We start from the raw sequence: 26691 nt of genomic DNA, 5'->3' as shown, positions 1-26691 counted from the left end.
CTAATCCTAGAGAGAAGTGAGAGCTTCTATCTCTAAAACTAACTTTCCCTCCAAAAACTAATCTAAAACTAAGATATGAAGTAAGTGTGTTGATTTCTCTTCAATCCTTGGCTTAAATAGCATCAGAAATGAGTTGGAATGTGCCCACAAGGCTTCTAAAATTGCTGGCCACGTATTGCTTTAAGTGGGTCATATGGCAGCAACGACGCGTGCGCGTACAGTGCACGTACGCGTTATCATACGTGTAGCAACTATAGCAAATCTTATATCATTTCAAAGCCCCGGATGTTATATTTCCAACGCAACTGGAACCGCATCATTTGGACCTCTGTAGCTCAAGTTATGGTCGTTTAAGTGCGAAAAGGTCGGCTTGACAGCTTTTGCGATTTCTTCATTTCTTCATGAGTTCTCCATTTTTACATGCTTTTCCTTCATTCCCTTGATCCAATCTTTGCCTCCTAAATCTGAAATCACTTAACAAACATATCAAGGCATCTGATGGAATCAAGGTGAATTAAATTTAGCTATTTCAAGACCTCAAAAGCATGTTTTCACTCTTAAGCACAATTAAAGGAGAAGTTACAAAACCATGCTATTTCATTGGATAAATGGGAGAAAGGTTGACAAAACTCTCTAAATTAAGCACAAGATAAACCCTACAAATGGGGTTTGTCAGCGCGTGGAGTGAATTTCTCCCAATCCTTGGTTTTCCATGATTTCTCTACTTTGTATGCTTTTCTCTTCATTCCTTTGATCCATTCCTAGCCTTTTCAACATGAATTCACTAACAAACATATCAAGGCATCTTGTGGAATCGAAGGTGGATCAAAATTGACAATTAAGGGCCTAAAAAGTATGTTTTCACACTTAAACACAAATTAGGAGACAATCATGAAACCATGCTATTTCATTGAATAAATGTGAGTAAAAGGTCATAAAATCCCCTAAATTAAGCACAAGATAAACCCTAAAAATGGGGTTTATCAACCTCCTCACACTTAAACCATAGCATGTCCTCATACTAAATCAAAAAGGAAACAAAGGGTATCAACATTTATTCAATGTAACAACTAAATGCAACCTACCTAAATGCAACTATCTAAATGAATGTTATTACTTGGTCAAAATGAATCAATTTCTAAGAGAACATATATAAGCACAAGGGCTAAGGCAATAGCAATCACATTAAATCTACAATTGAATCGAGTTATTAAATATTTTTGCAAACTTGCAAGAAAAGTGATAATCATAGGTGGAGACATATAATTGAGCAATTGAACCCTCACCGGAAGTGTTTGCACTCTAGTCGCTCAAGTGTTTAGGGTCGATCCACTCAATTCTCTCCTAATCATGCTTTCCAAGATTTGTTTTTCATCTAACAATCAACATTTATTTCATGCATGCATACAATTATCATAAGGTCTTTTCATAGGTTGTAATGGGGTTAGGGTCAAGGTAGGACGCATATTTGGTCAAGTGGACTTGAGATTTGAATCCTTGATAAGCTTAGACTTCCCACCTAACCTATGACATCCTATGCAATTTCAAAGCTAACCTACCTACCCATTTTCTCACTTTTTTCACATACTCATGCATTTCCTTTTCATTTCACAACACTTATGCATTGATTCTTATTGAACTTTATTTTGGGGCATTTTGTCCCCTTTTTATTTCTTTCTTTTTTTTTCTTTTCTTTCTATTTTTTTTCTTTTCATATATATTTTTTTCTTTTTATTTTCTTTTTGCAATAAAGTATATACAAGAACATCAATGCATATGGTTTTACATTTAATCAACACATGAGCATGTACCCAATTCTCAATATTTTCAATGGAAATACAACACACACCTTTTACTCAACCAATGTCCTAAGTTTTCCTGCACTTGAATGACACACACACACACTAGCCTAAGCTAGTCAAAGATCCAAATTAAGGGCATTTATTGTTTTTTGCTTCAAGGCTTGTAATGTGCTAAAATTATGAACAAAGTGGGTTAAGCATAGGCTCAAATTGGCTAACAATGGAAGATAAAAGGTAAGGCTATTTGGGCAAGTGAGCTAAATGAAATGATGGCCTCAATCATATAAATGCATGTCTACACAAAATAATGGACATAAAGAATCAAACAAATCAAAGATTATAATCATAGGAAGAGAACAACGCACACAAGAAGGAAGATAAGTGGTTATAAGATGCAACCACGCAATTAAGGCTCAAAACTCACAAGCTTGTGTTCTTAGCTCAAAAACATGATCCACAATATATATAATTCAAGCAAGTTCAATGAAAAGTTTTCAATCAAATCAATTGGAATGCCCTATAGATAATTTTCTCGAAAAATTTCATTATTTTGACTAAGCTTATTATGTATATATGCAACAAAAAATCCTAAAAGGCCTAAAAATGAAGTGCAAAAGTGTTGGGATTAGAAACTTGTCACCCAAGAACGCCGAACGGTTGGATGACCTCCCCACACTTAAAAATTTGCACCGTCCTCGGTGCATTCAAAGATGAGCAAGGGGGTACGGCGACTTTTCGGATTGCCACCTTCAGCTGGTAGATCAACCGGTGCTGCGTGTTCTTTCTTCCGCTTCCATTTTTCCTTATGGTGCATCATTCATGAAAAGTAGAAAATAACACCGAAAGATGAGAGAATACAAAAGCAAGGAAGCATACATTGTTGGAATGAGGTAAATCACTAGAATTGAGTGAGTGAATAAGTGTGACATTAGAGAAAGTAGGTGTGTGAATTCTAAATTAGGCGCCCTTTAGAACACACACTAGCATAGAAAGCTATGTCATCAAGCGACATACACAGAAAAGATCTTGAAAAGATTTTGTATGGATAAGTCACATCCCTTGAGTACTCCAATGATCGTAAGATCTTTGGATGTGGAGAATGATCAATTCCGTCCTAAAGAAGAGAATGAAGATATCCTTGGTCCTGAAGTACCATATCTTAGTGCCATTGGAGCGCTAATAATTCTTGCTAATAATTCACGACCCGATATATCATTTGCTGTGAATTTACTAGCAAGGTATAGTTTCTCTCCAACCAGAAGACATTGGAGTTGAATCAAGCAAATCTTTCGATATCTTCATGGAACGGTTGATATGGGATTGTTTTATCCATATGGATCCAAGTCACAACTAGTTGGCTATGCAGATGCTGGCTACTTGTCTGATCCACATAAAGGGAGATCTCAAACAGGATACCTGTTTACATATGGTGGAACAGCTATATCATGGAGGTCCACAAAACAGACGATTGCTGCAACATCCTTTAATTATGCCAAAATACTAGCGATACATGAAGCAAGTCGTGAGTGTTTTTGGCTCAGGAGTTTGATCCAATATACTCTGTCATCATGTGGACTGATTGATCATAAGATAGCTCCAACTGTCCTGTTTGAAGATAATACAACATGTATTGCTCAACTTAAAGGCGGATATATCAAAGGTGATAGAACAAAGCATATTTCTCCCAAATTCTTCTTCACTCATGATCTTCAAAATCAAGGGACAATTGATATCCAACAGATCCGCTCAAGTCACAATTTAGCAGATTTATTTACAAAGTTACTCCCAAAATCCTCCTTTGAAAGATTGGTACATGAGATTGAGATGCGCCGATTTCGAGACATTAACTGATGTCAACAAGAGGGGGAGCTTGTACTCTTTTTTCCTTGGTCAGGTTTTTTCCCATTGGGTTTTTCTTGACAAGGTTTTTAATGAGGCAGTCTCCATCACCAAAGGATATTGTACTCTTTTTCCTTCACTAAGGTTTTTTCCCACTAGGTTTTTCTTTAGTAAGGTTTTAACGAGGCAATAATCCTAAATGGTCATCCAATGGGGAGTGTTGTGATAAGTACTGATGTGGATGGCCATTTCCAATGAAGCTTAGTTTATCAATGATGACTCTATTAAATGTAGTTTGAAAATGTGTCATCATGTACACATATAAATAGAGGCTTAAGTCTCTGAATGAAAACACACTATAATCAATAACAAATACTATTCTCTCTCTCTCTTTACACAGCATCAATAATATCAACGTTCTCTCTCTCTCTCTCTCTTATATTTTCTCTCTTTCTTTATTTTACAAGTATTTTGAATACTCCTCTCTCTTGCTCTTTATATATAATATTAGTAAATATATTAATAATCTCTATTATATTAAGATAGTAATTGTAGTGAATATTGTTATCTAATTATTCTTCCTTATTTTATATTACCTCTTCCTTGTTTATTTAGTTATTTTATAACAACTTTAACAAATAATTAAAAAAAAATGAGAACATTTATTTTAAATTTGTCTTCCTCTCTTCTTCTTCTTCTCTCTCGTTAGATCCTCTGAGGTGAAGGTCTTGCGCTTAAGATGCACCTTTAGTTCTGTGGTTTTTCATCTCCATTTGCAACCCTAATTCCAAAAGCTTCGAGGATTTTGCTACTTAATCGGTCCCTTTTTCCAGCTGATTCGCCGCAAATTTAAGGTTTCACCTTGATCTTCGATCTGTTTTAATCCGTAGAAACTAGTATCACTTCCTTTGTGCAGTGAAATTTTCTTAGTTTCACCTTATTCTGGAGATTGTTTGTCTCAAATTATTATTTTTCCAGATTTTATGATGAAAATGTTTATTTTTAAAAGAATTATTGTTAATTCAATACGAAAGCTTGAAGGGATTTGGTTAACCAGTTATGTTTCTGCTTGGTTTGATTTGGTTCCTTATCTGGTTTTCATTGATTATAGTTTACATCTTATATGTCAATCTGCAGGACATGAAAGAGTTGGACTTCTTCACCGACTATAGGAATGCCAACAGATGCAAGATTCTTGAAGTTATAGGGAAGGGTAGCCATGAAGTTGTTTGTGCAGCAAGTGATACAAAGTCTCTTCTACATAGGAATTAGCCAGATCCATCGGGTAGTATTGAGTTTGTGCTTGTTCGGAGGCTATTAAACCAATAAAAAAATATTTTTTTAGTATATTTAATAAATTTTTAATAATAAAAATAAAAATAATCAAAAAATCAAAAAAATATTTTTTACACAATAAATAAATAAATAATATTTTTATTTTATTTTATCTAAATATAATTAATAAATAAAAAAAAATTTATATAAAATATTTAATTATAAAATCACTCTTATTTTTATAAAAAATTTTTTAAAAAAATATTATTTAAAAAAGTCTTTTTCAAAATTCGTGTGTGCGCAACAGAGAATACCAAAAAAACCAGAGAAACCAACTACAATGAGGGGAATACGCCTTTCACCACCACCAATACAAACCACCAACACAATCCAATCACAAACCTTTCCCACCACCACCTCCAACCCCAACCAAGTTCGATTCCTCCCTTTCCAATCAAAGCATAACAACAAGAAGAAAAAACACAAGACCCCAATCCTATGCCTCTCTTCAACAAACCCATCCAAAATCCACCCCCAACCACCCCTCGTGGTGGTCGGTTCTGCCAATGCCGACATCTACGTGGAGATCGACAGGCTCCCGAAGGAAGGCGAAACGCTGTCAGCTAAGACCGGGCAGACCCTCGCGGGCGGGAAGGGCGCGAACCAGGCGGCTTGCGGAGGGAAGCTGTCCTACCCAACGTACTTCCTTGGGCAGGTCGGGCAGGACTCGTATGGGACGCTTGTGACTGAGGCGCTGAGGAGTGACGGAGTGTGTCTCGATCACGTGACGACTGTTAGTGGTGGGACCCCAACTGGGCATGCTGTTGTGATGCTGCAGTCTGATGGGCAGAACTCCATAATTGTTGTTGGTGGTGCGAATATGAGCTGCTGGCCTGATATTCTGCCTCAGCATGATCTTGATGTTGTCAGGAACGCTGGCATTGTATTGCTCCAGAGGGAGATTCCTGATCATGTCAACATTCAGGTCGCAAAGGTTGGCTCTTCACTTTCCAAGCCTTTTAATTTCTCAATTGCATTTTGTGTTTCTTCGGTTCCGGTGGGATATCTATGAGTATGGGAGTGTTATGAATCCGTATTGTTTCGGAAGTTGAAAGTGATTGAAAGAGATATGATCGGCATTCTGATTTACAAAATTGGGCTCTTTGTGCCTACTTTTAGGTGAAATATGTGTTAGAGCATTCTTGCATTGGCTTCAAATGCAAACTATGCATCACCAATAAAAGCAGGACCGGGGTTGAGATCTTATCCCAGCTGTCCTACACTTTGTTTCTTGTAGCTTTCTCATGCCTTCGGCCAATCCTTGACTGAATCTATTAGAGAAAAGCGAATTTAATTCAGCAAAATTTGATTCATTATAGATTTAAAAAAACCAATCCGAAAATGGTTCCTTTTCAATTATTTCCCCAACTGAGATCTCTTGATCAGTACGTTTGTTGTATTGTATTTGTATGCCACTTCTTCAAATATCACAGATGATCATGAACATAAATTATGGTAGAGATGAGGATGCTGTTATGGATAATAAGTGGCTACACACGTGTAAACAAAATAAAGAATGAAGATATAAGAGAAAAAGTTGGAGTAGCGCCTATTGCTGAGAAGACAGTAGAATCTTATCTCAGGATGTTTTGACACATAAGAAGAAGATTGGTAGAGCATCTAGTTAGGAGGGTAGATGAGATGAAAGGTAGACGAAGATCCAAGAAGACCATAGATGAGGTTTTCAAAGGAGATCTACGTATAAATAGTCTCACTGTAGATATGATATAGGATAGGTAATATGATATAGGATAGGGCTCAATGGCTTGTTTGATCTATGTAGCAGATCTCACCTAGTGTGATGTTTTTTTGTTGTTGTTTCTTTGAATATCAATGCCAGAAGGATTTGTCATTTTCAAAATTCAAATGCTATTTCATCAAAGTGTAGACTCATTTGCTTTCTCGTATCGTGTACTTTTGAAATTGTTGTCATGGGTTCATGTGAATATCCGGCTCATCCTTAAGATTCCTATGTTTTATCAAATTTCATCAAAATTTTCCCTTTCTCATTTTCTTCCTTTAATCAAGTTTCTAGTGAGATATTTGGTTAAAAATGATTCGTTTTGCAGTTATTGCATTATGTATTATGCTGTACAGGCTGCAAGGAGTGCTAGCGTACCAGTAATTTTTGACGCTGGGGGCATGGATTCTCCAATTCCACAAGAATTACTGAACTATGTTGATATTCTGAGCCCTAATGAAACTGAACTTGGTCGCCTTACGGGAATGCCAACTGAAAGTTTTGAAGATATTGCACAGGCTGCAGCTAAATGCCATAAATGGGTAAGTTCTGTAGTACATTTGGGGTCATCATGAAATGCTTTTTTGTATTACCTTTTTCGTACCCCATATTCATTGCTTATGGATCTTTTGAGAAGAGTACACTATTTTCAGTATCAATTTGAAAATTTCATAACTTTCTGCATTGCTGTTATATGCAATAATCGTTAACTAAGATATGCCATTATATATACATATTCCATATGCTTTAAACTAAGATTCTTTTATAGTGTTGTTATGTTATATCCCTTAATTGGGTCGCACACAGCAGCTGTTTAATTTTTTTGGCTTTCATTACCCACCCTCATAATTTGCATGGCTTGCATAAATAAACAGAAATTGTTTAATAACTGTTGAAGCTGCATATCCTTTTTTTCCTCTTTAATTGCACATGTCCTCTCAATAACTTAGTTGCTCCATATATTCCAAGTTGTCTCAATTTCTCTTAGGATCTTTGTTAATTGAAAAATGCTGATTGATAGATGAATGAGGCTGTTGTTGCCATGGATTTATTTATGTCTATATGGCTGCGTTTGTTTCTGAGAACAAGATAGGACAAGACACTGAGAACAGGACAGGACAAGACATTGATGGACAGAGACACAAAATTTTGTGTTCTTGTATTCTGTTTGGTGATAAACTAGAACAAATTATGAAAATCTAATTTATTCTCATTTTTTTTTATTCAAAAAATTTGAGATGAAAAATATAATAATAAAAAAATATAATTATAAAAAATTAACAAAAATAATGAAAAAAAAATAAAAAATAAGTTGTGTCCATTGTTAGTGTCCCTGTGTCCTTACTGTCAGGATAGACACAAAATACACTAATTCAGTGTCTCTGGACACACTGTCTCTGTCCGTGTCTCTTCTGTCACACATGATTTTGTGTCTTAGTATCCATGTCTCAGTGTCCTGTCTCTGTAAACAAACGCAGCCTATGATTCTAGTTCTAATGCCATTAGTGTTCTTTATGTCTCTCTATTCTTAGGGAGTTAAGCAAGTACTTGTAAAGCTTGGAGAGAAAGGATCATCACTTTTTATTGAAGGAGAAGAACCGATTCAGCAACCTGCCATATTTGCTAAGAAGGTTCTCGATACAACTGGGGCTGGTGATACCTTTACAGCTGCTTTTGCTGTTGCACTAGTTGAGGGCAAATCCAAAAAGGAATGCCTCAAATTTGCCGGTATGCTTGACCTTGACCATATGCATTCCCTTTTATTTCTAGAATTTTCTATTATGGAAAATGTGCCCAACTCTTATGTGCCAATTTTGTGCAACAGCTGCTGCAGCTTCTCTGTGTGTTCAAGTGAAGGGGGCCATTCCCAGCATGCCTGATAGGAAATCTGTTCTAGAACTTCTTAATTATCATTAAGGATCTTGCATGAGGTGGAAGGTGAAGTTTTGCATACTCACTCTTCATTTGTACTTCTTATTTATTAGTCCAAAAAATTCAAAAATCCTCTTCTAAACTATATAGGCTTGGTTTAGTAAAACTTTTACTTTTCAAAATAGCTTTTAAAAGATATTTTTTTTTAAAAGTTTAATATCTATATTTGGTAAAGTAAATTAAAAAGGGCTTAAGCACAAGCAACAAGTGTGTTTGGTAAAATAGTTTTTAAAATTTAAAAATACTATAATAGATATTTTAATTAATGTATGAGGTTATATTAGACTTTTTAATTTTGATAAGCACAAGTCAACTTTGAAAAGCTTCCCTTTAGGTGCTTTCAAAACCACCTCTACCTTTTTAATTTACCAAACACAAAACGAAAGCATAAGCACCTCTTCGAAAAATTTTATCAAACCAAACCTTAGTCAACGACATGATGTCAAGATTTCGACTCACATAGGAAGTTACTGTGGTGTTTGTATCTTAAATTGTCAGTACTGTGCCATTGTTCATGATTCTTAGTTAATTATTATTTAAATGAGAAATGATAAATCCCCATTGGATCCTCTTAAATATCCTTCCAGTGTCTTGAAATCTTAAGAAGCAATAATAATTCTATATGAGAATTTTCAAGTGCACTTTTGGGGGTCAGTCATTCCATTCTGTAGTTTATTGGAAATAAGATTAAGCTAGCTACTTAGGCTGAGTAATCACTTCTGAGGTTACAGGAAAAGTTTGGTTCGTGGGGTTGTAACATACATGCAAAGAGTCATTTTAATAAATTAGCTTTCTTAATTCAGGGGAAGAAAAAAAAAAAGAAGAAAAAAGATCACCCGGCTAATGTGATGAGTTTTCTAGCCAAAATGTTAACTTGCTGGCTTTCTAGGCTATACTTGGATTGGTAGTACTTAGAGAAATAGAACAGAGTCCAGCAAAATTGAGTTTGTATTGCTTGGATTAATAATATATGGTGGAAAGAAAAAGTTGGTAATGAAGTGGATTTCACCTTGCATCATTAAAAATTTAAACTATTTCTTTTGCGTTTCAAATTTTCACTTTACTTTAATATCAATACAAAATATTGTTATAAGAATCGGATCAAGTTGGATGGTTTGGCCAGGTTATTTGAGAACCGGCCACCACACTAGTCTGGTCAGTGCAAAAATAATTAGTAGTGAATTAGTCAAAAACAAAAAAACCGGTTAAACAACTGATTAACTGGCGAATCGATTTGATTTTTTAGCGGTTAAATGGTTTAAAATAATAAAATGCAAAAAACAAATAATTTTTTTAGGAATTTATATATTTTATACATAAATATATTATTTTTGTAATATCTATTTCTACTCCTGTTGAGTTGTAGTTGAAGCTATAAACTTTTGAACTTTTAATTTTACCGGTTTAATCATTGGTTCGATTTTTAGAACCTTAACAAACATAGCCTTAGAGAGTTTGTGTGTGAGTTGACTGACTTTCAATAATTTTGGATTGTATAATTATTTAAAGGCGAATAAACACCTGATCCAATTCTTGTCTATTTACATAAAGGACAATACGATCTTTAATAAAAAAAAAGAGTCAATAAGGTCAAATAACTTTATTGTTTTGAGACAGCATAACCTGTGTGTTAAAAGGACCAACAGGTACTAACAAAAGATTAGTTTAGTGACGATTTCAAACCTTTCCAACTTTTTAAGTAGCAAAAGGATCAACCATCACTATCACCTCGCTTTGTTTTTATCATCATAACTTCTATTTCCGCTATTACTAATTTACTATTGGCTACCATGATTATCTTCTCTACTATCTCTAACACCATCACGATCACTATCTCGTTTTTGCCATTCCTTTTCCTTCTCTCACACCGTCCAATCCTTTGTTCTATTTTTTGTTTGATACCATTTCTTCCTTTTCGAAAAGTCTTTGTCCTGCAGTTTTTGTTTTCTTTCCCACATTATTTTTAGCAATATTTCTTTTCCATAACATACCACCACCAGTGGAAGATTTTTTTTCAAAAATAAACTGATTAATTGTGAGGGTTTTAAACCCTTTATCATTGATTTCAAATAAATCATCATTGAATCAATTTCTATTAGCATTTGATAAGACTTTTTAATAGAACAGTCGTGTTATCTCAAAAATATAAGATCAAAGGTCGTGTTGTACTTTTTTTTAAATTGTGTTCATCTTGTAAATGAATAGGGATCAGACGAGGTATTTAGTCTTTAAAAAACAACTTTTACTAACTTTATTTTGAGTATGCTGAATTTACTATAGAAAACTTCTGTTGTTTTTATACTAGACTACAAATATGAAATTATTTGAACAAGCCCAAGTGTGTTGCTCTTATGTTTTGAACCAAATATGCAATATATATCATATATGCAAGTGTTACGGATCCTGCCCTCAGATCCCGGACCCAAGGGTAGACCCGAACCCGGCTTCACGGGTCCAAACCGCCTCTCTTCTAGAAGGCCCGAAACCGGCCCTCTAGAACTCCTAACCGACTTTCGAAATCAAATGTCTTTCCTATCTTGGCCAAACAAGATAAGTTAAGATAACTCCCATCACCTATAAATAAGAGGACCCAAGTCCCTACAGGTAATCATCCATTCCTCACACCTTATACCTCTTAGATCTATTCTGACTTGAGCGTCGGAGTGTCTTTGCAGGTACCTCCCCCCATCGCTTCAGTCAAATAATCCGGCATCCGCCTCGACCCGCAAGTTCCCGATCCATCTCTCAACCCGTACCAGAGACATCCGGTACATTGGCGCCGTCTGTGGGGATACTACGCCGGTTGAGTCGGAATGGCGGACGAATTTGAAGAACACTCCGTCAGCCATCAAGACGACTCCAGAACGCGAAACCCTACCCCTGAAAACCAAGAAGCCGTACTCCACAGAAGGATTGCAAGCGCTGTCCATAACAAAGAAGACGCTACTATCATCACAAAAACCCGGCATCCCGAGAACTTGGAAGAAAAGTCGGCCCAAATAATCCAGGAGCTCTGCCACCGAGTACAAGAACTCGAAGGCCGGATCACCGCAAAAGAAAAACACATCACCGGAAACGAAAGTCACGCGACTTCTAGATCTAGATCCCGCCACGGCAGATCGCCAGAACGGCGACACGCCAAAAGGCATAATAGAAGCACCTCGCGCGGTCAAAGACGCGACAGATCACCAGAACGGCGACACAACAAAAGATACGACCACAGTATTTCCCGCGACCCTGCTCACACGGAAGACGACCGACGACACCGAGACACAAAGCGCACGAGGAACGACCACACGATAATGGGAGCTACCCCCTTCACAGAAAGGATCTTAAAAGCAAAACTACCCAAAGGTTTCGATAAATCCACGGATATGAAGTACGACGGAACAAAAGATCCCCAGGAACACCTAACGGCCTTCGAGGCCAGAATGAACCTAGAAGGAGCAGCCGACGCGGTCCGATGCAGAGCTTTTCCGGTAACCCTAGCAGGGCCAGCAATCAAGTGGTTCAACGCCCTCCCAAACGGATCCATAACCAGCTTCCACGACATCTCGCAAAAGTTCATGGCCCAATTCACAACTAGAATCACTAAAGCCAAACACCCCATCAGTCTACTAGGGGTCACACAGAAACAAGACGAATCCACAAGGAAATACCTCGACCGCTTCAACGATGAATGCCTAACGGTCGACGGACTCACGGATTCCGTCGCAAGCCTCTGTCTAACCAACGGGCTCATGAACGAAGATTTTCGCAAACACCTTACCACCAAACCAGTATGGACCATGCACGAGATCCAGAACATCGCCAGAGATTACATCAATGATGAGGAAGTCAGCCAGGTCGTCGCTGCCAATAAACGGCAACATGGCAACGCCCAGCACGGCAGTTCGGCACCCCGGCATAACCCACCACCCAGAGAAAATCAGAGGGACCACCTAAGCCAACAAACGCAAACCGACCGCCCAGAATCGGCAAATTCTCTAATTACACACCCCTAACAGCTCCAATTACCCAGATATACCACCAAATAGCGGACAGAGGTATCATCCCAAAAGCCCGGCAACTTAAAGAAAGAACGGGCGGCAGCAAAACCTTCTATTGCGACTACCACCGAGGATACGGGAACAGGACACAAGACTATTTTGACCTTAAGGACGCCCTCGAACAAGCTATAAGGGACGGCAAACTCCAAGAGTTCGCCAAAATCATCAGAGAGAGACAGGTCGCCAGAAAGAAAAGGGTGCAACCCGAGGACACAAAAACAAACCCCCAGGGAAAGCCCATAAGACGACCTAACCATAATAGTGAACGTTATCATAGGCAAGGACGTGTCAGGCAAATCGAAAACAACACTAAAAAAGGACCTCAAAGTCCTGGCCATCAGAGACCAAGCTCCAACCAATACCACCGGCAAAACGATAACTTTCCTACCCGAGGACTGCCAGCACGGCACCTCGGCTGAAGACGCTCCTTTCGTCATCTCGGCAAGAATCGGAACAGGACTAGTCCGGAGAATACTGGTGGACACCGGCGCAGACTCCAACATCCTTTTCCGAGGAGCCTTCGACAAAACCGGGCTCTGCAACGAAAATCTCCAAACATACCGCAACGGCGTCACGGGACTCGTGGAAAAATTTCTCAAACTAGAAGGTTCCATCACCCTCCCCCTCACCATAGGAACAGGTAACCAAAGGATGACAATTCTATCTGAATTCGTGGTCCTAAAAGACTCCACCGCTTACAACGTCATCCTCGGGAGAAAAACAATCAATGATTTCTCGGCCATCATCTTCACCAAATACCTTCTTATGAAATTCATCACGGAAGACGGCTCCATCGGGACCATCCACGGAGACCGCGAAGTCACGGCAGAATGCGACAACACCAGCCTGACTTTGCGGAAAAAATCCCGTGACGCGGCTGGGATATTCCTAGCCGACCTAGACGCCCGACAAGACGGCCAACCTAGGCCAGAACCGGAAGGCGACATGAAAAAACTACAAGTAGGGCAAACCAAAGACGAGTACAACTTCATCAATAGGAACCTCCCATATAACCTTAAAGAAGACCTTTCCCAATTTTTGAAACAAAACAGAGACTTGTTCGCTTTTACGCCAGTCGACATGTTTGGGATAGACCCCGACCTAATGTCCCACCGGCTAGCCGTAGACCCCAAGGCCAAACCCGTGGCACAAAGGAGACGGAAAATGTCGTCAGACCGAGCGACCGAGGTCAAGAGACAAGTACAAGCCTTACTCGAAGCAAACTTCATCCGAGAACTACCCTACACGACGTGGTTAGCAAACGTCGTACTAGTAAAAAAGTCCAACGGAAAGTAGCGAATGTGCGTCGACTACACGGACCTCAACAAAGCCTTTCCAAAAGACGCCTTTCCCCTGCCAAACATCGACGGGTTGGTGGACGTCGCATCTGGACATCGATACCTCAGCTTCATGGACGCATACTCCGGCTATAATCAAATACCCATGCAGCGACCCGATGAAGAAAAAACGGCATTCATCACCCCCGACGGAACGTACTGTTACACAGTCATGCCTTTCGGCTTGAAGAACGCCGGAGCCACCTACCAACGGCTCGTTAACAAGATATTCCAGAACCTGTCCGGAACCAAACTAGAAGTCTACATAGACGACATGCTCGCCAAGACCGACTCCGGCGAACAACTCATCAGCGACCTCAAGGTCATAATGAACACCCTACGAAAGCACAAAATGCCACTCAACCCGACAAAATGCGCCTTCGGAATGGAGGCAGGGAAGTTCCTCGGCTTTATGATCACACAACGTGGAGTTGAAGCCAACCCAGAGAAATGTCGCGCCGTCCTTGAGATGACAAGCCCAAAAAATATAAACGACATCCAAAAGCTCACCGGCCGTCTGACAGCACTATCTCGCTTTCTCGGAGCATCGGCCCAAAAGGCAATCCCCTTCTTCAGAGTGATGAAAAAAGGAACCCTCTTTAAATGGGAAGCAGAATGCGAAAAAGCATTCCAACATTTCAAGAAAGTCCTAGCGGAACCACCAGTTCTTGCCAAACCCCAAACAGGGGAGACTCTCTACTTATACCTCTCCATAACAGAAGAAGCACTCGCAGCGGCACTCATCCGCGAAAACGAGAAGAAAGAACAAAAACCCATATATTTCATAAGCAAGGTCCTACAAGACACGGAAACTCGCTACTCGCACCTGGAAAAACTAGCCTTCGCCCTCCTCACGGCCTCCCGACGTCTGCGGCAATATTTTCAGGCCCACCCTGTGACAGTTCGAACCGACCAAGCAGTTAAACAGGTACTACAAAAACCCGATTTAGCGGGCAGAATGCTAGCATGGTCCATCGAACTATCCCAGTTCGATATCAAGTTCGAACCCCGATACGCAATCAAAGCACAGGCCATGACCGACTTCATCGCCGAGATGACACTGGGAAACTCCACCCCCGAATCATGGAAACTACACGTTGACGGCACCTCGAACGTCACTTCCGGAGGTGCCGGAGTCATTCTCGAAAGTCAAAACGGAGTTGTGATCGAACAGTCAGTACGATACGAATTCCCAGTCTCAAACAACCAAGCAGAATATGAGGCCCTCCTGGCAGGCTTAGCCCTAGCCAAAGAAGTCGGAGCAAAGGTCCTGGAAATAAATACGGATTCCCAAGTAGTCAGTTCCCAAATTAACGGAGACTACCAAACACGAGATCCCCTGCTACAACAATACGTCGCCAAAGTTAACAAACTAAAGGAAGAATTCAACCACGTAACCATACGGCACGTCCCCAAGAAACGTAATGCCAGGGCCGACCTCCTCTCTAAACTAGCCAGCACTAAACCAGGACACGGCAACAAATCGCTAATTCAGGAAGTCGTCAAATCACCGTCCATATCCACGATGGCTAATGCCTATCTGACACTCTCCCACCAAGGATCGTCGACCTACCCCATCCTACAATATCTCCTTAAAGGAACACTACCCGAAGACCCCAAAGAGGAAAAACAGACAAAAAGGGAAGCCGCCAACTATACAGTCGTCGCAGGACAACTATACAAACGCGAATTCTCGCAACCCCTGCTCAAATGCGTCGAAACAGGGGACACGGAGTACATACTCCGCAAAATCCATAAAGGTTGTTGCGACCACCACGTCGGAGGTAAAACCCTTGCCCAAAAAGTCATCCGGGCCGGCTACTTCTGGCCCACGGTGATCCGGGACTCCACGCAGCTAGTAAAAAATTGCGACAAATGCCAAAGGCACGCCAATATCCACCAAGCAGCCCCACACCAGCTCAGCATCATATCGGCAGAGCGGCCATTCGGCACCTGGGGGATCGACCTTGTCGGACCTTTTCCCACGGCACCCAGCCAACTCCGATACCTCATCGTCGCCGTAGACTACTACACTAAGTGGATCGAGGCCGAGCCCCTGGCCTCTATCACGGCAACCCAATGTCGAAAATTCCTCTGGCGACAGATCATCACCCGATTCGGGATCCCTGAGATCGTCATCTCGGACAACGGAACCCAATTCGCTGACAAAAAAATCAAAGAATTCCTAAAAGGACTATGCATATCCCACTGTTTTAGCTCAGTAGAACACCCCCAAACAAACGGACAGGTAGAATCCGCAAACAAAATAATAGTTAAAGGACTCAAGAAACGGCTCGACGAAGCCAAAGGACTATGGGCGGACAAACTCGGATCGATCTTATGGTCATACCGCACGACCCCCCAAACAGCTACCGGGAAAACCCCCTTCCGATTAACATACGGCACGGAGGCTGTTATCCCAGTAAAGATAGGAGACCCCAGTCCACGGAGAACGATCGGGGGTAACGACAAAGAAGCAGAGCGAGACCTCATTGACGAAGTAAGAAGCATAGCCCATCTCAGGGAACTAGCCCTAAAACAGAGAATCAGCCTAAGATACAACAACGGAGTCATCCGACGAGAATTCGCAACTTCCGACCTCGTCCTACGACAAAACGACATTGGTCCCCTAACCCCAGGAGAAGGGAAACTCACCTCCAACTGGGAAGGACCATACAGAATCAAGGCTGCAATCGGAAAGGGAGCATACAAGCTCGAACGGCTTAACGGCGACGAAGTCCCAAGGACATGGAACGCCGCCAACTTACGATGTTACTACACTTAGACCGACCTCCCTAGGTTACCCTTTTTATATTATGTCTTTCCTTTACTTATCTTTCCCTTTTACAATTTTAAATTTCAGAATTCGCCTAAGTGACAATCCGGGTACTCTTTCTCGCCATAGACGGAGGGTTTTAACGAGGTCCAACCATCAATAAAATTCCATTAAGCTATTTCCATCTTCTTTTTCCTTTTTAAAAGTGTCCCAAATACGGAACAAAAACACGGCCACCACTGGGGGACCGATCACCCCCCAGGCCCGAAATACAGATATCCATGAAAAATCGACCTTGCGACGGTCCGCTCACCCCAAACAAAGGGAACAAAATAAAAAACAGAACAGCTTAAAACGGAATACAAAAAGACGCCCGAACGGCCCAAAAATCATTAAACGAAGTTTAAAACTACGAGTTCACGGTTACACGGCCCACGGCCAACCAAATACCCAAAACAAAAACCAAGTTCAAAGCAAATTCAAAATACAAGATATAAAACTACTCAAGGTCGACAATTCGGCCATCACGGACGGTCTTGAAAGCCCCCATCACAGACACGTCCACACCCGGAGCCAACACCAAGGCCTGGGCCCTCATCGTCTCCTCAGTGGCAGCGGTCGCACCCTTAGCATCTGCCAACAACTCCGTCTTCTCTTTCTTCAGGGCAGCAACTTCGGCCTTCAAAACTTCCAGCTCGCCAAGAAGCACGGCAGCATGAGAACCCGCGTCGGAAGCCCGTCGCCGCTCCTCGCCCAGTTGGGAAAGAAGCGAAGTCTTGACCTCGAAAAGACGGAGGATCTCTGCCCCGGCTTCCTCGGAAGACTTTACTGCCTTCTCCCTCGCTACCTCGGCAGCCTCGAACTGCTCTTTCAACTTAGCCACCTCAGCTTGCGAATGGCGGAGCTTCTTGTCCAACAAACCAACCTGAGCCATAACGGGCTCAGCCTTCCGAACAACAACAGCAGATTGGAGGAGGGCACGATACACCGACTTAGCCTGGAACGAAACATCACAATCATCAAAAAACGGCTCTGAGCCAGGCATCAAGTGCTGATCTATGAACCCCGAAGCATCAAAACGTCGATCCATCACACTGGGCACAACACCCTCCTCCTCAAAAGTCTCGCTGCTAGGTTCCTCAGGCCTCTTTCTCTTCCAAGAAGCCTCGGCAGCCGTGACCACGACGACTTCAGGCGAATTCACGGGACCAGGCGAAGCCCGAGCGTCGGCCCTCACCCCCGACGAAGCCACCTCCTGAGAAACAGCCTGAGAGTCCACGGCGGGATTAGAGACAGGGGTAGCAGGAGACGACGATCCCTCCTCTCGACCCATCGCCGCCTTCAGCCGCGCCAGGGAAGTCAAACCACCAGCCATCTCAACTGAAAGAAACCAAAGAAAAATCAAGTTACAAAAACGGGAAAACAAACATGAAAACCAAAAAAGAGACAGCCACACACCAATATATGTCCGACAAGCCTCAGGGTCCCCCATGATGTCTCGAGGATTTAACGGGCGCTCGCCGAACAAATGCCACAAGACACTGGCAATGTCCTTATCCTCAGGAGACAAACCATCATAAGTAACCTTAGTCAAAACCGACGGCCCGGCACGGAAATTCCAATAGGTCGGAAACCGGCGCACGCCCTCTAACGACAACCAAAATGGACGATGCCCCTGGGCGGGGCGCACCTTAAAGTACTCTCTCTTAAAATCATGGAAAGAGTCTTCAAACAAACAAAAAAACGGCGATGAGGCTGAGCCCGGAACGACATATACCCTTTCTTATGCTTCCCCTCCTTAGACGGAAGATTACATAAGAAAAGAAAAAGGAAGACAGGAACGGAAACCGGGAGATCAAGATATTGACACACAAGCTCAAAAGTTCGAACGGCTGCCCAACTATTTAGGTGAAGCTGAGACGGCGCCACGGAACACCGACTCAGCAACTCCTGAACAAACGGCGAAAAAGGAAGCCGCACGCCGAGCCGAGTGAACATCGACTCGTAAACCCACATCCAGTCTGGCACAGTGGGCGAATGTAGGTTCAAGTAACAAACACGCTCGTCGGCATCCGGGAGGACGAGCTCATACTGCCTCTCTTCATCACCACCACCACAAATCGCGCCCTGATCACGGAGCCTTTGAAGATCATCCTCCGTCATCCGTGACCGAACGCCCCACACATCGCTAGTCACCCAAGTGTAGCGAGCGGGGACGCCCCTAGAAGGGGCTATCAGGGCACCCACACCCTCACTTCTCCGCCGGTGCATACCTAAAACAGGGAGGAGCACCACCATCAGCCTACTAACCCTACGCAGAAGCAAGAAAAAAAACCTACCACGGCTACCAACACGGCGGTGCTCAGCCCCTTCAAGACACGAAAACCACCACCCAAAACACAAAAACGCAGCACAAAAAGGAAAATGGCAAGAACAATGCATCGTAAATACAGAACAACGAACATCACAAGAGTGAAAAACAAGAAAGAACAGAGAAAAACCAACTGACAACGCAGAAAAAGCCTGAGAAAAAGCTGAGAAACAGAAGCTCCACCTCGAAGCAACACCAAAAACGCCACACAGAAGAAGAACAGTTTCCTTCAGAAGAGAGAGCGAAAAGTGAAATGAAATGAACGAAGGAAGTAAAGAGGAAAACCAAAAAGGTTTTTAAAAGGGACAGCGAAAGACACAAATAGCCCTAAGCAATAAAAGGCGCATAGGGGCAAAAAAGGAAAACGTTCCCTCACATTAAATGCCCCTCGAAAAAAGAAGCTAATAAAGCACGCCTCGAAGAACGCAACAGACGCAGTGGACACAGAAGAGTCGCGTCAGACCAAAACAGATAGACGAACCTTCAGCGCGTTAATCAAAGCCAAAGCCGAGATACCGACCTCCCTACGAAGAACCAAACGACCGCCCGAGAAAAAACTGAAGACCAAGCCCGCGGTCAAAGCCACATCTCCCAGCGACAGACCGACCTTGCTCGCTCTCCCGCTGCGGGGGCAACTGTTATGGATCCTGCCCTCGGATCCCAGACCCAAGGGTAGACCCGAACCCGGCTTCACGGGTCCAAACTGCCTCTCTTCTAGAAGGCCCGAAACCGGCCCTCTAGAACTCCTAACCGACTTTTGAAATCAAACGTCTTCCCTATCTTGGCCCAACAAGATAAGATAAGATAACTCCCATCACCTATAAATAAGAGGACCCAAGTCCTTACAGGTAATCATCCATTCCTCACACCTTATACCTCTCAGATCCATTTTGACTTGAGCGTCGGAGTGTCTTTGCAGGTACCTCCCCCATCGCTTCAGTTAAATAATCCGGCATCTGCCTCGACCCGCAAGTTCTCGATCCATCTCTCAACCCGTACCAGAGACATCCGGTACAGCAAGAAATATTATGCACCAAATATTATTTTATAATAGAGTTTTTTGTTCTTTTTAACTGCATGAATATCTCTTTTAAGTACAATTATACAAATTAAAGTATGCCAAGTTTCGCTACAATATCTATGTAACTCCCCCAAGCACGAGAATTCCCATAGGGACCACCCCGAATGGGAATTTGAAGGTAGAGAATTTTCTTGGTGAAAATAGAGATGGAGGCAAAATTCTCCCAAGTTAGGCGCGAGAGCCCCAGGGATCCCCATCCCACCTCCATTAATTTCTGAAATTTGTGAATTTACTTAGTTGTCCTTAATAATTTATTTTTACTATAAATTTTTTAGTCATTTCAATAATATATATATATATATATATATATATATATATATATATATATATAAACCCTAACCCTAATACTCATTTTTGTCTTCCTCTCATCATTATGCGCTGTCACCCCTCACCTCTCCTAGCTATCCCCCCCCGCCATTCTCCATGATCATCGTGCTATTACCCTTCACCGCATCAACAGCATTCCCGCCTCAGCCGCCAATTGTCCCTCCTCCTCCTCCACTTCAAGTTGGATACTCTCTCCTCTCTAATCTGTTGCACCTAAGGTTTATTCTGTATTTTTTGTGCTTGTTTGTTTTGTTTCAGCACACTTAGATTTGGATTTGAATTTAGTTTGGTGCATTTTAAAGGTTAGTGAGGTTAGAATTTTGGTTAGGTAAGTTCAGATGGACAATCAATAGGGTTGGTTCCCTTAATTTGTGTTCACATGATAAATACCCAGTGTTTAGCTATATCTGGATAAATATCTATTTTAATATTTATTTTTTGTGGTGCCATAAAATGTTCCAGGAAAAAAGTGAAAAAGTTTTTGTAGCTGGTGCATATAATGTATATAGTATCTCTAGTTCTCTACTAAGTATTTTGTAGCATAGCGAAGTGTAAGAAGAGGTTTTGTTGTTAGATTGTCCATTAATTGGGTGAAGAGAATCACGTTCACTAATTGTTGCTAATCGCCTTTATTAGAGATAAATTTGAATTTTATTGATTGCTTTTGTAAAAAAATGATAGTGAATGCTTATTGAATTTCAAAGTAATGTGCTAAAGGAAGTGTTTTCTTTCTTTGGAAAAAAATTAAATTCAAATCGTGATAGTATTATAAATTTGTCATCTATTCTGCAGGTTGATGTAATTGTTCAACTTCAGTATCTCGGATTTTCTTTATTTAAATTAAATAAATATAGAAATTACGAAAATGCATAAAATATGAAGTAATTACCTAAATGCACAACGTATCACATCTCGGGTATTAAGAGAGAAATTAGAAAATAATCATATTCCAGGAATTGAGACCCCGTTTTGTAACACTGATGGCGTGACGTATCCAGGGTGCACCCGGGATACGTGTAAAGTGGGAAAACGGGTACTGAGCATCCAAGATACGTGTAAACTAGGAAGATGATCTTAGTACCCGAGAAATGTGTAAACACTGAACATGGGCTCATTCTTTGAGATACACTCAAACATGTAATGCGTGTCTCAGCACCTTAGATATGTGTATTATGCTGTAGGTGTCTTTGTACCCTAGATATCTTGGAGAAAAATTATATATATATATATATATATATATATATATATATATATATATATATATATATATATATATATATATATATCTTCAACCATACCCTTACAATTCACAAATCAATCTTTTCTTTCTCCTCTCTTTGTTTACCCTTCAACTTTGTTCTCATGGAGAATAATCAGTTCTTTTTTGTTGTAATTTATTCCAATGGAATAGTAAGAAACGATGATGAAGGAGTGATTTGAGTCTAATTCAACTGTGATGCTGTGCACTAGCCGTGTTGATACTCTACACGAGTTAAAAACGGTCAAACTGAGCAACATAGGGGGAATAGGTATATTTTACACGTTAGTTTTCATGAAATTAAAGGCTATTATGTTAATTATGTCTTCTACTGGATGTTGACATGTACGAATAATTTTGTAGGGAGGTGCGTAGGTTTGGTAGAGCACACACCTATTTGGCACCAACCATGTCTCAGGATCATGATCAGTTAGATAGTAGTTTGATTTGCAAGGTCATCCTGCCTATAATAAAGACTGATCCATCTATGTATATCCCGGTGTTGCAAAGTGTGGTGCATCAACGTTACCATTTCAAGCCATCGTATCGAAAGATGTAGATGGCGAAGTAGAAGCGATTGCTCAGATTTATGGTGACTGGGAAAAGTGGTACAAGATAGCCGATCTCTTACAAGCTTTGCAAGAATGCCTCCCAAGTACGATTCACGATTGCATTGTTATTCCTTATTATGACAAGGACATAGTTGACGGAGATTGGAGCCAGCTTGATAAGGTCTTTTGGGAATTCCCTCCTTGCATTGAGGCATTTAAGAACCGCAAAGCCTTTTGTATCGGTGGATGGGACACACTTGTACGGAAAGTACGGGGGCGTGTTGTTAATGGCTGTGGCTTAAGATGGTATTAACAACATTCTGCCCATAACTTTTGAATTAGTCGAGTCTGAGACAACTGAGTCATGGTCGTTTTTCTATAGATCACAGGCCATTCGGGCTGTCCTAAATGCACCTCACAGTGGATGGCATCCTCCCTTGGCACATCATGTTTATTGCATATGTCACATGGCTTCAAACTTTAACTCGCGGTCCAAATCGGCCGAGGGTAAGAGGTACCTTATAAATGCAGCGTATAGTCCAAGCAAGGAGGGTTGCAATTGGTACTTGGATGCTTTGGGTGGGTTATCCCGGGACATGTTAGAATGGGCTCTTCATTTTAGAAAGGATTTATGGCTTCAACATTGTGATGAAGGTTGGCGGTATGGTCACATGACGCCAAATCTTTAGAATGTATAATACGGTGCTAAAGGGAATGAGGAACCTTCCTGTAGCTGTCATTGTTAGGGCAACTTATGAGAGGTTTCAACACCTATTCGTGCGCAAAGGTCGCGAAGTGCATGCTCAACTACAGGTTGGACATATATTTTCACAATAGCTGCTGGTAGCTATAGAGAAGAACAGGGAGAGCATGCCGATGATGAGAGTCACCCACTGTGATCGTACGACATCTGTATTTAGTATGAAGGAGGTGGAGCCGATGGAGGGATGATGCCAGACTTCATATCGCGTTTGTCTTAATATACGTATATGCGACTATGGATTATTCCAGTCTTTGCATTATCCTCTGTTGTCACGCACTTGCGGCATGTGCAGTTGCGAGCATCGAGTGGGGGCACCTAGTCGATCTCGTGTATAAGATGACTTCTGTATTCAAGGTTTATGAGATGGAGTTTTCGCCGATGCCGAACGAAAAGATATGGCCTACATAGTATGCTGCACGACTGAAGCCCAATCCTGCCATCCGACGGAAGGCAACAGGGAGACCGGTCTCTACTCGGTTGCAGAATGAGATGGATGCCATGGAGCATACTAAGAAGAGATGCGGTCTTTGTCGAGGAAAGGGGCACACTAGACGAGGATGTCCTAATGCTCCACAGTCAGATCCGTGATGAGCTACGGTTTATGGTTTAGGTTTTGGTATGTTTGGTCTAAGTTGGTCTAGTGAATGTATGTTTTATGTTTTATATATTGCGAAATGTATGTTTTGATATGTTTTATATATGTGAAATCTGTTTTCTTTTGTCGTCTTGCTTTTATATCAAGTGGTCGTATTAACATAAAAGATCTGAACTACTTAAAAAGCATAATATTACATGGTAATACTACATAATATATAGTGATACAAAAAATATCTTGATTTTTCATAAACCAGTCACATGACCTACCAATAACCTAAGTACATTATATATAGTGACACAAAAAAGAACCACATGGTAATACTACATAAATTACGACCTAACCACTCTTGCCTGCCGCCAAGATGGTCTAAGTGGGGTCCCATCCCATATCCATGAGGATGTGTCACTCTCAGAGGTCATGCTGGTCAAGGACGAACAACAGGGTGGCTTTCAGGGGGAGGTGTCCGTTATGCTGGAGGTGGAAGCGGTACTAATCCAGTTATGGGTGGATGTGGTGGTGGTGGTGGTGGAGTCTGGTAATACGATGACAGTGCTGATCCATACTGATGCGATGGCGGTGATGGAGTCTAGTGATGCAATGATGGCATCTGATCGCATGTCGGATGAGCCTGTGTATAGCCCAAAAACCATCAATGTGCTGCTGAAACCCTGGACCTATTGATGAGCTAGGTATGTCGGTATGGTCTCTCCGAGTTCGATAACGATCTACGTATTGATCCATCACATCCCTAGATGCTCCCACGATTTGGAACATGTCATCGATGTTTATTTCAATGTATTAGCCAATTTTTAACTGGGTCTGGTCCTAGGCAACTCCATCGTCCTAGTGATGAGCAGTGCTGGAGCTACCTGGGATGAGGGTCGTGGCCATGCCTGTCGTATGATCCTCCGATTGCCGTGCATACTCAAACTCCTCGTCTAACAGGTGATAATCTCCCTCAACTCGCTTGACACACTAATCGCGTACCCTCTGAGCCAGTCTTCGAACATCATCTCAGGCATGCCTCCTAGGTGTCGTTTCCGGTCTGGACATCTAGTGGAGGCTGTAATTCATCTCTTTATCCCAGAGCAGCAGGGAAGATATTAGCAGGCGGTGCTCCTACTCTCAGATAAGCTAGGATGTCCTCCCCAGATAGAAATCAAACTCTACATGCTTGCTGCCACCATGTGAGGTATTCCTATTTCAGACAAGGATCAGGGTGGCCATCGATGGTCACCAAGTGGTGTAGCTAGTAATGTCCCCTAAATAAGTCGTACCAGTCATGGTGCATGTCGAGCCACCAAGCATCATCTCCCTTTGTCGTCATGAACAGAAACTCATCAATGTTCGTCGGATCTGCTTCCCCCTGAGTTGTCTCTTCACTCTGTCAACATGATGAGATGTAACTGGAAATTCTCATATGGTGTCCATCGAAACTAGGCAAATCGCATTAAAGTACAATAATCAGGAATGAATCACCAATGCATGAAATAAAGTAGAAAATAAAACATGTCGTACCTAATCAAACGTGAGGCCAATGATGCGATGACGTAAAGTCTGGATCTTGCCATCGTGGCAATCCCTATTTTATTGTCCTAGTCCTGCCAACTGATAATGTGAGAATTTGCACCGGTTTGGATTTTTCCACTAAAGATAACTTGCAAGTATAGACCAAACCGGCAACTAACTCCCATAATCAAATTTTATTCAAAAGATGTCACAATACAAAACAATTATTATAATCGAGAGTATTTAACTCCCGAGTCGTCTTCCCTAAGAGTTGCAATAAAATGTCATATTATTGGCTATGAGGGATATTTTTGGGGTTTTGATTGTAAGATGCAAGAAATGTAAATGAAATAAATGAAACAGACATGAAATTAAATGGAAAGCAAGTAAAAGTGATGCAAATGGAAATTAAATGATAAAAAGGACTCTTGGCAAGAAGTTGGTAATTAAGGATTCCTATCTTAGTTGTGGACCACAAACATGGTAATTGTGTGTGAATTAATCCCAATTAGTCAACCCTACATCGAGGATAAGTCACAAGGGCATAATTGATTCCAATCCCTAAGTCCTAGTCAATACTAGTGGGTCACTTAGAGTTAAGGAAAACCAAACCAATTAACAATCCTCACAGAATGCGGAATGGACATCCACAACTCAAATTCACCCAATCACCCAATTTCTCAACCAAGAGTGTGAAAAACTAGGTAAAAACCCAACCAAGCATTTTGTCAAACACTTGGAGGGCATGAAAGAAAAGCTTGATAAAATGACAAGAAATAATAAATGCTACAGCTACCAAGCAAGAAAAGTACAGATAGCAACTCAATAAAACAATAAATGACATGAAAACATAAATTGCATTAAATGTAAATTAAAATAATAAGAGTGTGCATAAACATAAAAGACAAGAGAAATGAAATAACAAATAGAAGGAAAGAACAAAGATGCAATAATAATAAATGACAAGGAAAAGTAAATGAAAACAAGAATTAAAAGTAGAAATTAGAAATTAAACTAAGAAACCCTAATTCTAGAGAGAAGGGGGAGCTTCTCTCTCTAGAAGACAACCTACATAATGATAAACTAACCCTAATTCCCCCCCTTCACATGGAGTGAGGCCTTCCTTGATATAGGCAAAATCAGCTTCAGAAAGTCCAAAAACTGGTCTATGGAGGCCCAGAAATCACCCCCAGCGATTTCCATTAAGTGAATCTCGTGCTGGGACGTGTGTATACGTGCACATGCTGATTTTCCTCTTGTGCGCGCGCACAGGATGTTGTGCGCATGCACACATGGCTGTGTGGTTCTTGTTCATACGCACAGAGGGTTGTGCGCACACACACTCTAATGTGTGCTTCTCCTTTATTTTCTTCATGTTTTCTCCCTCTTGCATGCTTTTCTTCCACCCTTACTAAGCCATTC

General features: G+C 41.3%; 1 protein-coding gene across 1 annotated transcript; it reads left to right on the top strand.

The window, feature by feature from the left end:
* Nucleotides 1-3994: 3994 nt before the first annotated feature.
* LOC107618027 (ribokinase-like) lies at nt 3995-25578 on the top strand. Its single transcript, XM_016319952.3, has 6 exons — nt 3995-4495; nt 4779-5910; nt 7074-7259; nt 8250-8445; nt 8543-8655; nt 22212-25578. The coding sequence occupies exons 2-5, from the start codon at nt 5257-5259 to the stop codon at nt 8632-8634; spliced, it is 1128 nt and encodes a 375-aa protein (XP_016175438.1). The 5' UTR covers nt 3995-4495; nt 4779-5256; the 3' UTR covers nt 8635-8655; nt 22212-25578.
* The last annotated feature ends 1113 nt before the right edge of the window (nt 25579-26691 follow it).

The sequence above is a fragment of the Arachis ipaensis genome, chromosome B1, assembly GCF_059453495.1.
Source record: "Arachis ipaensis isolate K30076 ecotype BB chromosome B1, ASM5945349v1, whole genome shotgun sequence".
Classification (NCBI taxonomy): Eukaryota; Viridiplantae; Streptophyta; class Magnoliopsida; order Fabales; family Fabaceae; genus Arachis; species Arachis ipaensis.
The sequence above is the reverse complement of the archived record's forward strand: the minus strand, read 5'-3'. Positions and strand labels throughout refer to the sequence as shown.